Raw genomic sequence first — 10,455 nt, forward strand, 5'->3', positions numbered from 1 at the left:
GAGCTGCTGGAGCGAGATGCCTGTTGGGAGCTGGAAAATAATCCAAAGCCTTTCCCAGAAGAGCTCAAGGATTAAAGCATCCATTCTGGGGTGGGCAGCATGAAGGCTGGCAGTGGTTGGGCAGCACCAGATGTGAAAAAGCTTTGTGGAAGGAAAGCCTCGGTGCCCAGAGAGAGCTGAGCTCTTGACTGATGTGTCTGCAGCAAGCAGCAGAGGAGAAGGTGCCCTTTGCTTTCACTGCCAGCTTTCCTTCATGAAGAGCAGCAGAAGGAAAGAATGCATCACTGCAATGCTGCTGAGATGGGCAGAGGTCACACTGCTCTGGGGTCAGATTCTCCCTGTTCCTATGCTCCCTGGGAGTTGCTGCAGGGTGTACTGCTGTCCAGGATAACATCTGGTGTGTGGCTTTGGGAGAAGTCACTGTCCTTATCCCTGTCATACAGAGGAGGGATGGACATGCAGGGAAGGGGCTCGCGTGGACTCATCCAGCTCTTCTCAAGCAGAAACACAAAACCAGGCTTTCCAGCCCTGAGCAACAAACTGCAGATCCGATGGCCCACTCTGTCTGCCAGCTCCCATGGTTTTGTTTGCTCTTGTTTTCAGGGAGGCCAAATTATCCCTGCTTACAACTCAGATTAGAGGTAGTGTCATTTCTTCAGCCCTCACCATGGGGAAAATCAGCTGGAAAGGGCAAAGTGCCACCAATTATGTCCAGGGCTTCGGGCTGATTTTCTCTATGTGTTCTGGAATAGTTGGACTTCAGGGTGAGGCCGAGTGAAATCTTCATCCCAGAAAAGCAGTTGTTTTCTTTATAAAGGTATAAAGCTGTTGGAAAAGAGACTTAAATTTAAAGTGACCATTTAGCCATAACTGCGACTTTGCCAGAAATTTGCTGTAATGTGGAATGACTCAGAAATATAAAACTAAGGGGAAAACCTCTTCCTTTGTTGGAGGGAGGAAAAGAGATGTATCCTTCTCTAAAATAGAACTGAAAGCTCTGCAGTATTGGATCGTATTCAGAATAAAAACTGCAGAGAAAATAATCCCGAGGATCTGGTCCCAGTCCTAGAACTGCCACCCTATGAATTGGTCCTTCTATTCAGAACAGAGGGGTGTAAAATGCAGCGTGGAAATCAATAGGACAGAGAAATCTTCAGACAAATCAGGTCTGAAGATCACCTGCATGCTGTTGTTTTCCTGCACCGATGGATGTTTCAAGCTGCCCCTTTTCCAGCCAGGCAGAAGGAGTGCCTGCGACAAGAGGGGTATATATGTGGCTTGTGGGGTCCTGTGCAAGGAGGGCAGAGAGGTAAACTTCCAGTCTAAATGGGGCATATGGAGCCAGTGGGACGCTGTCAGCCCAAATCACTCCCAACTGCTTTCCTATCAGTTCCTTCTTTCCTTCTCCTTGAGCTCAACATGCCAGATGCTGTGGACATGTCCCCTCTTAGCAGCCCTGGCTGTGTACCCTTCTCCATCACCTAAATGTCATCCTCCACCTCCAAGCCAGAGCCTGGGAATGACCTGGCACATGTGGCCCTCTCAGCCCAGCTCTCTCATGAAGATAAACGATCCCATTTGATGTGATGACAGGGAACAGCAGCTGGGGCAGCCTCCAAGTTACTATAAGGGCAAATCAAAGCACTGAGTTTGGTATGGAGAATAAGACATCTTCCTTGCTTGCAGATGCTGATGGAGATGGTTTGCCCAGCTAATTAGCCCTGGGTGCTAATGACACCTGGAGCAGAAGATCCCAGCACACTGAGGTGATGTCTCTGTGCTGGTTTGCAGGAGCGTGAGCAGGATCCAGGCACGGGGAATTGCTTTCAAAAGGGCCTTACCAAAAAGATGTCTGTGCTTTTGATTTGCACTTGGCTTGGTATGTAGGAGCACAAAGGAGAGCCTGCTGTCCTTCTGAACCAGTGAGAGCAGAGGTGGCCTTTGGAGGACACCCAGGGCTGGGATTTGGAGATCTCCGACCTAATGACCGTGGTATGATGCCAAGGCAGAGCTGGGCAAAGCTCAGAGCTGAAAAGCAAGAAAGAATCTGCCCAAAGAGCAACCGAGATGCAGGGATGCTTCTGCTCCTGGCAAGCGAAATCCCCACACAGAGAAGATTCTTTTCATTTGGCCAGAGCCTTCCATTCTGATTATAATCAAAGCAGCTCATTCTGCCTCTCCTTCTCCCTAGCGGTGATGGGGTCACCCTGCATATCTCAGCAGGAAGTTTCTAAAGGAAATGTCTTTTACAACAAGCCTTTGTGATAAGAACATAACCACCTTATCAAAACGCTTTGCTCCCTGTCATATTTTTTAAACAAAGCCTGTGCCAAGCTCCTCCACCCAGCGTGCCTATGGCTCACCCCAGCCTCGTGAGGCCAGGAGACAAAGCCAGGAGCTGAAGCCAGGTATTTGCTACCCTCTGCTGTTCTCTTCCTGCTATATCACCTCCCTCTAGCAGAAGCCAACACAACATTCTGCTTTCCTTTATGACCCTGTGCTATCTGGCAGAGAGAAACCATAACCCTTCCCATCAGGAGATGCTGAGCCTGCTGCCCACCCCATCTCTCTGCTCCCCCGGATATCATCAGCTCCACACACACAGCAGCTGAGCTTCCCTCCATCTCCCAGCCTGCTTTCCACCCTGCCCTTTCTGCTTTTCCCCCTGCCATTATGCTTGGGCCATTCCTCCCTCTGCGTTGCTCACAAATTAGGAAGAGCTCAGAGAAGGGCTGGGCTCTGACCTGCCAAGCACCAAAACCCTTCTGCAAGTCTCAGAGAACAGCCTGGCACCACTAGGGTTAATTCAGAGGTAGCATCAGAGCAGCTCCAGCCTTGATTATCAACCCTTGACCCTTCACAGAAGAAAACAAGCCAAGAGATAAATGCCAGCCGTGTTGCTTTGGTGCCCACGTTGAATATTTATCACCACAAACACTATTAATCACAGGGAGAGGTGGGGGCATATTTCCTTCGTAATGAGCCATGTTCAACTGATTCTAGATAGGATCTGAAGTGCAGAGCTCCCTTCTCTCATCACAGCTGCGGAGCTCTCCTCTGGGGAGGTGTGCATTGCTGCATTTCAGAAGCTTCACGGGGAGATGGATGTGACCCTGCATTGCTAACACAACTAATTGGCTACAATAATCAGTGTCACTGCCTTTAGAAGACAGCATTCCTGGAGCAGGAGACTCACCAAAGCGTGGGTTCTGGTCTGAAACCAAGGCATCAAGTGAGCATCTATGGTGCCATGGCCAAGTGATGGTGTCATGGGGAGGTGATGGTGACATGTCCAGGTGATGCTCTGGGACACCAAAGGATCTCTTTAGGAGGCAGCTCAAGAGATCCAGCTCTGACTTCCATAGGTCCTCAGTGGCAGCAGAAAGATGCACGTTCCCTTTGTGCTAAACAGCACAGCAGAAGCCAGACAGCATCATAAAAAATCTTGGGAGTCCCCAAGGAACCGAGGCTTCTTCTCATGAAGTGCCACAGATAGATTCGACTTCAGTCAAATCTTCACCCAGAGTTAAGAGAGAGAGCATCTCTCTCTCTTTGTGGATCTAAGACTCAGGTGTTCCCAACCTCAGTCAGGTTGGGTATGAGGAAAAACTTCTCCAGAAGAGTGGTGATGCATCAGCACAGGCTGCCCAGGGAGGTGGGGGAGTCACCATCCCTGGGAGTGTTCATGGTGGCACTGAGGAATGTGGTTGGTGGGCATGGTGGGATGGGTTGGAGTTGGACTTGGGGGTCTGAGAGGTCTTTTCCAACCTTCATGATTCTATGATTATTCAGCTTTATCTCAGTTTCTGGTAATCCAGGCCTCCCAAGCCAAGCAAAGCTAATTGCAGGGGACCAATGTGGGCGCATACTCTCTGATCAAGGCTCAGAGAGGGACAGACAAAAGGATGGAGCATGATAGGATGCTCCTCCAGCCCCGGGCACTGCTGCAGTTCATATAAACCAAGGATGAACGGAAATCTCCTTGATACAAAATACCCTCAAATCTCAGATCCTTTTCTTCCAGCCATGCAAGGATGCAGAAACTACTCAGACTCAACTTTTATTTTGGAGGGAGCAGTGGTTAATTCTAAGTCAGAACAGTGCAGGGAATGGTATTCCAAGGGCCCATGGATGCGGTTGTTGCGCTCTCCACCAGATCAGTAAATGAATAACAAGTGCCACGGGACAGTGAGAATCAGCATTCATGGCATTTTTTATGGCTGACCCGGGCTCAGCTTCATCTGTGAGCCTGAATTCTGCATTTCAGTGAGGAAGTGGAGCACTTTGCTATGTAAGAAAGGTATCCCATCTCCTGATGCTGCTGTGATTGCTAAGCATGTGTCCCGAGAACTCACAAACAGACCCCGCAGTGAGTGAGGGATGCAAAAAACAATAGGATCATTTCAGAAATGTCACACCTGCCTCAGATCATACGTACTTTTAGCCTGGTTTCCTCAGGAAATGAGATCCATAGAGTAGTTCCGAGCCTGGCTTGGCTGCTTGCCCTCTATGTAACAGCTTCACAAGTGTCACTCCGGAGTGACGCAGTGGAGGGCTCTCATGTGTTTCCCAAGGAGATGTGATGGGGGAGAGAAGTGCTGTGCCTCAACCCAGCCCAGCCAGGAGGGAGCACCGTGCACTGAGAGGCAGCTTCCCTCGTTTCATCCCACTGCTTGCACATGTATGTGGTTCTATCCCAAGTGATCCCATGCCAGGCTTTGTTTATTTCTGCTAAAACTGTCAGAGAAACTCGAGCTCTGGGGCTTAGGGGGATTTGAATTGTTTCTAATCTGTATTTTTATAGAACCACTGAGGAGTCATTCATCTCATTATTCACCAGGGTGCAGATTTCTCCATCGACACAGCCTGGAAGGGAGCAGCTTCCATCACTCAGCCCTGCCCTTCCCTTTGGCTCTGCTTTGGCCCCAACCTCTCAAACCACAGGGAGGGGAGGATGAGGATTTTCTCATGATTTCATCATTCAGGGAGGATAGGAAGGAAGGGCTGCCTTTGCTTGTCATGGTTTTCCCCAAGAATAATTATCAGTTCTGTCTGCTGCTTTTAAATTGATGTGTGCTCCAAACTTCTATTGTGCTATAGTTGAAGGGGGGGGGGGGGGGTGGTTTCTGATTTCTCTTATTTTTAACTCTTGCTGTTTTCTCAAGTATAATTTTTTTCACACATCAATGGGATCATTGAACACATTTCTCTCCAAAATCATTTCTCTCCCCCTCACCCCCAGAAACCCTGGTACAAGTGAAATACAAGAGATTTCAGCCCTACTTTTCCCCACTTTCCACTTGTCTGTGTTGTTTAACAGCTCATTTTAGTTCTCAGAGTAGAATCATAGGAAATTAAATCTCATATCCAAGACAAACAGGAACATTAAGGAAACACACCCCTTTAACGACATTCAGTTCTGAACCAAGAGATTGCCTTGAGATATAGCACAAACTCTCATCTAGGCTTTCTGGGACATACTTGCCTCTTGTTCTTATAGGATTTCCACCAAACAAAAAGCTTTGCGTAGCACTCTCATCTTCTATCTCCTCCTTCTTCCCTCTGATCATCACTCTTGGCCACATCCCTGCAGACCCACAGCCCTTCTTCTAGGATGTTCCCAGCTGTACTTCCACAGGTCCTCCCTGCCCACTGATGATCCCAAGAAGGTCCATGTTCCCCACAGAGCCCAAGCACCAAGAATGCCACCAAGGTGGGCAGGAGACCTGGCATTGGGCAGGAGACCTCCCACTGTCATGCTTCTGAACCATCACTAAGGTGATGGAGGATGCAATGGATTCCTCGTTGCCATGGTAACTGGATGCCCCCGCACTGCACAGCCAGGCAGGATGCTCTGTGCACCATGCTTCTGTCCAGGCCTTGGGGCACCTGGGTTGTTGGGGACCATGGGGATCCTGACCTTAGTCCTTTGGAGCTGCTCAGGTAAGTGGATAGCACGGAGGTGGATTTATTCTGCTCTGACTATTTGGAGAGGAGAACCCTCTGCACTGAGCACTGCCCCTCTGTTCGCTCCTAGGACAGCCAGCATTCCTGCCTGAGGACCTGCCTGCCCACTCCAGCTGGGAGTACCAGGGGGGTGAGATCTCCACACCTTCCTGCAGGAATTCCCTGACCCCTCCAGGGGGCTCCTTCCTGGGTTAAACAGCCCCCCCTCCCAGCCAACATCCAGGTTTCTGATGAGAGAAGCCTCTCCCTCTGCCTGCTCTGCCAACAACCCGGGCAGAGGATGTGACTTCCCAAGTTGCAGTCAGCACCAGCACAGCTGTCCCAGTCTGGCTCTGTCTTCTCCATCAGCTCTGGCCTCACTTCTTGCCACTTATACCTCCAGCTCCTGCCATTTAATTTGCACTAAGCCCACAAGCATCCTCAGGTCTCCCTCCAGTATGGTCCTCCATGGGGCTGGGTGCATTCAGATATCACACAGGTTCTCAAAGGACGTCACATCCTCCTCTCTCCTCACCCCCATGTCTGTTTCTCCTCAATGCCCTGAAACACCTGAAACACATCCCAGCTCTTGCTTCTCTTTCTCCGGCTTAGGTGACGTCTTCATCCACATGGACAGCAGCCTGTATTCACTGCCCTGCAGCACAATTGAACTGGAGGTGGCCAATCCCACCTACCAGTGGGTGCGGGACAGGCCAGGTAAGGTCCTCACTCAGCCACAATGGGCTCTGCTACCATGAGGCAAGAGAGGGGTAGGAGGGGAAAGAGCCATGCAAAGTTTTGTGGAGCAAATGAAAAGCAAGGAAGGGCTGGGACCTCATGAGACTGTGGGTGTTGGGGGTCCTGAGAGGTTTGGTTAGGAATATTTTCAGGCTTTTGGGTGGTTCTTTTATAGACGGGGACATCACTATCAGAGGAGAGGGCACTGGTGAATCTTGATTTCTTCCTCCTTACTCTTCAATACCTCATCAGAGAAGGAAGGGAAAGAACAGACTTGGGAGTTCTTGTAGAGTGTTCACTGTGGTTTGAGGAGAGCAACTCTAGGACAGTCCAGGAGAACATGGCACAGCCAGGGACTGGGACAGCTCAGCACAATTCCTGGAGATCTCTCAACCCCTCAATTTCCTGCACTAGACCCCAAGCTGCTCTCAGTCACTGAAGAAGGACATCTCCTGTTCCAGAACTTCCAAGCAGCTGACAGTGGCAACTACTCCTGCACCATCTCCTACACAGAGCATGGGCTCCCTGTGTCCCAAACTTTCCACTACAGAGTGTTGGGTGAGTCCTATGCTAAAAAGCAGGAGGGCAACCCAGTGAGGGCAGGAGGGGTGGAGGAGCCATGGGGGGAGAGGAGAGAGCTCAGCTCTCTGGTTGAGAGAGCTCCCTCTTGACAAGGAGGAAGAACCAGGCACCTTTTAGGGCTTTTTCCTATAGGCTACCACGTGCTTGGAGGCCTGGAGACTTTGATGATCTTCCATAGCAAGCTCTGTAAAGACGAGTGGACCAAGATGTTCCTGTGGGATTTACTGGAGAGGCTGAAGCAGCTGGAGGTCGAGCAGCACTGCAAGATCCATCCTGAGACCAGCACCTGCTTCCCCTCAGCAGACAACCCTTCAAATGAGTTCGTTGTCCAAATACAGCTAACAGGTAAATAACCTCCGTAGTTTCTGAAATTAGGGATTCTTGCAAGAAAGTGATGGCTAAATGTTAGAGGTGTTCAGGGCTTTGCCAGCCTCCTACTGGAGCTGCAGCAGCCTGAGCTGTGCTGCTGACTCTCTGTACTCTAGTGTCCTTCTTCGGGCCCAACTGGGATGAACAATGCAAACCCCAAGGCGTGGAGGTGGACGCAGATTGCTACCGCAGAACAGCCCAGCAGAGCCTCAAAAAGGTGAGCCCTGGGACCACTGCAGCTGCTGTGGTGGTTAGAGGACGTTTTCTCTGCAGCAAGGGCTCAGCTCCTCTCTTGGCCCCCTCCCCAGGTCCAGCATGCCATTACCAAGTTCTTCAAGCAGCACGTAATCTTCCACATCGCTGGGCCTGATACCTCCAGAATTGCCTTCATCACTGTGTTTATTGGCTTCCTGGAGATCAAGAACTGCAGCGAGGGCTATGGGCAGACCAAGCAGCTGCAAAGGTGTCTCGAGTGTTGCGGTGAGCCAAGAGTCCACCACCATTCGGTTCTCTCTCTGCTTTTCAGCCCTGCTTGCCCCTTCCCCTTCTTATGCAAATCTCTGTTTCTAGGTCCTTACTGCTCTTTCTATGCACACTGAGCTTGGGGAATGTGCTGTAAGGGGTAATTCCAAGCCATAAATCACTAGGGATTGGTGGTTTTTTTTTTACTCTTGGTTGAGTATATCTGTATCAAGCAGCTGGTACTGCTGCTCAGAAAGAACTTTCTTTGTGTTCTCTCCTCAGTTGTATGCCCACCCGGGACGTTCAGCCCTTCTACAAACACGCAGTGTTCACTATGCCCCATGGGCACCTACACTATGATCTATGGGGCGGCATTTTGCACTCCCTGCAAGGATGGCATGATCACCCAGGGCCTGGGCGCCAGATCCATGACAGACTGCATGAAGGAGGAAAGGACAAAGCAGGGTACATCAATCATTTGCTGGTGGAGCAGGGCAGGGAGGGGACTGGATGGCTCAATGCAGGGCAGGCAATGTAGTGGGACCCCAGAGCAGATGCCCAAATACGTTGGCCACAGCAACTTCTACTGACCTTAAGGGTCCCTTTGGAAAAAGGAAACTATTGTCTCTTCCATCATTATCCCCGAGGAGACCCCATCTTCCTCACTGCCCCCCTCACCAGGCACTGAGCAATCAGATCTCCCTTCACCTTGGTGTTCCCAACTTCCCTTTGAGCTCTGCTGACTTCACTGCTTGGAGTACTGTAGGTCCCACTATCCCTGGTGTTTGGGGAGACTAACACCAGGGTTGTCCCCAGGGCTTGAACCAATGGGACTTCCCTCTTTGAGGTAAATCCATGCATTTCTCTTTCTCCTCAGTTGACGCCATCATTCGCAAGGTCCCGATTCTGCTCCTTATCGTCTTGCCACTAGTAATAGCTGCCAACCTGCTCTTCGTCTTGTAAGTCTCAGCCCCTTTTCTCAGCATGAGGCATTTTGATGTCATTCTGTTGGTGTTGGTCCCCCAGCTCTACATTCCTCTTCGGAACAGACGAAGGAGTTCCTGAGCCCATCACTGTGACACCAGCAGAAGACAGCATGCTAGTCCAGGGGTGCAAATACCGGTGGAGGGGATAACCATTGGCAACAGTTTACAGAGCCTCATAGAATCATAGAATGGTTTGGGTTGGAAGGGACCTTTAAGGTCATCTAGTTCCAACCCCCTGCTACAGGGGGCTGTTGGATATGGCCCTGGGGAATCCTGGCCCTGAGGGTGGTGCTGGGTGGCTGCATGGCTCTGGTGCTGGTTCCTGGCACGGAGATCCCATCTTTCACTCTGGATCTCTGTCTTTTTGTAGTGCCTCTTGCTACTGGTACCAACGACAGTACCGGCTGTCATCACCAATGACTTCCAAGATGGCAGGAATCACCAAGACCATGGAGAAAGTGACCAAGTTCTGCAGGATCCCCAGGCAGAGCCCCCAGGCTCGTCCTTTTGCTACAGCTCTCAACATGACCAGCGAAACTGACACATCTCAGGAGGGTGAAGAGGAGTACCTGCATGGAGAACTCACCCCTCCCAGGACCCCGAGCCTTGCTGCTGTGAGTGATGACACACCTGCTGTGCTGGAACTGGAGGACAAAATGTCCATTTTTGAGGTTCCCTCCACAAATGCAGGCCAAAAGCATTGAGGGAGAACATCCTTACAGCTTTCTGTGTGTGCCTCCACCCACTCCACACAGGCTAACATATCCAGCACTGAAGAACAGGGACGCATTTCTCCTCATCGAATTTGTCTTCCCAAATTGCTCTGACTACAACTATCCCCTTTGCTATAAAGATTGGCTTTTATTCACATCTCTCTCCAACACTGGATGTGCCAGACACAGAGAGACATGGAGGTTACAAGGGGGTGGACCTAGCATACAGATTGAGGAACTCTTTGTCTTTACTCCTAGGAAGCATCCTTCCCCAGACAGGGAGCCAGTCCTATACCTTGCACTCAGCTTCCCTTCTTTACCCCTTGTAAACTCCAAATCATTTGCTGGGATCCAGGTTACATGACTCAGGACAGGAGAAAGCTCAGCCTCAGAGCTTTTCATTTCCAAAGCCAACCTTGGCATGCAGATCTTTTGGAAGGATTCCCGACTTCATGGCCTTGGAGAAGAGATCATCATTAGTTAAAACTTTCCTGAGCCTGGCAGCTGTTGGTACTCCAGGAGAGGGCAGCAATGCAGTGCGAGAGGCATCGCTCCAGCAATGGGTGGTTAATAAAAATGAGCTCTGGGTTCAAAAACCACACAAGGAAAGGGGCTGGTTCTGCTGCTCGGAGTAGAAGCAGCAGACTCAGAGTAGGGGC

At 50.5% G+C, this 10,455-nt stretch overlaps 1 protein-coding gene across 1 annotated transcript; it reads left to right on the forward strand.

Annotated features, from left to right (window-relative positions):
* The first annotated feature begins 5,782 nt into the window (after positions 1–5,782).
* LOC425470 (zona pellucida-binding protein 2-like) lies at positions 5,783–9,951 on the forward strand. Its single transcript, XM_430256.7, has 10 exons — positions 5,783–5,943; positions 6,038–6,097; positions 6,559–6,663; positions 7,099–7,242; positions 7,399–7,611; positions 7,752–7,852; positions 7,944–8,115; positions 8,380–8,562; positions 8,975–9,056; positions 9,454–9,951. Exons 1-10 carry the CDS (start codon positions 5,811–5,813, stop codon positions 9,785–9,787), a joined length of 1,527 nt encoding a protein of 508 aa, XP_430256.4. The 5' UTR covers positions 5,783–5,810; the 3' UTR covers positions 9,788–9,951.
* The last annotated feature ends 504 nt before the right edge of the window (positions 9,952–10,455 follow it).

This window comes from Gallus gallus, chromosome 27, assembly GCF_016699485.2.
Source record: "Gallus gallus isolate bGalGal1 chromosome 27, bGalGal1.mat.broiler.GRCg7b, whole genome shotgun sequence".
Taxonomy (NCBI): Eukaryota; Metazoa; Chordata; class Aves; order Galliformes; family Phasianidae; genus Gallus; species Gallus gallus.

Bases quoted from the DNA above. Each gene is read 5' to 3' on its own strand.
- LOC425470 (XM_430256.7), top strand. From the start codon at position 5,811: ATGGTAACTGGATGCCCCCGCACTGCACAGCCAGGCAGGATGCTCTGT. The intron at 8,116-8,379 runs GTGAGCCAAGAG...TTCTCTCCTCAG, and splicing joins AAGGTGTCTCGAGTGTTGCG to TTGTATGCCCACCCGGGACG. The intron at 9,057-9,453 runs GTAAGTCTCAGC...GTCTTTTTGTAG, and splicing joins GCCAACCTGCTCTTCGTCTT to TGCCTCTTGCTACTGGTACC.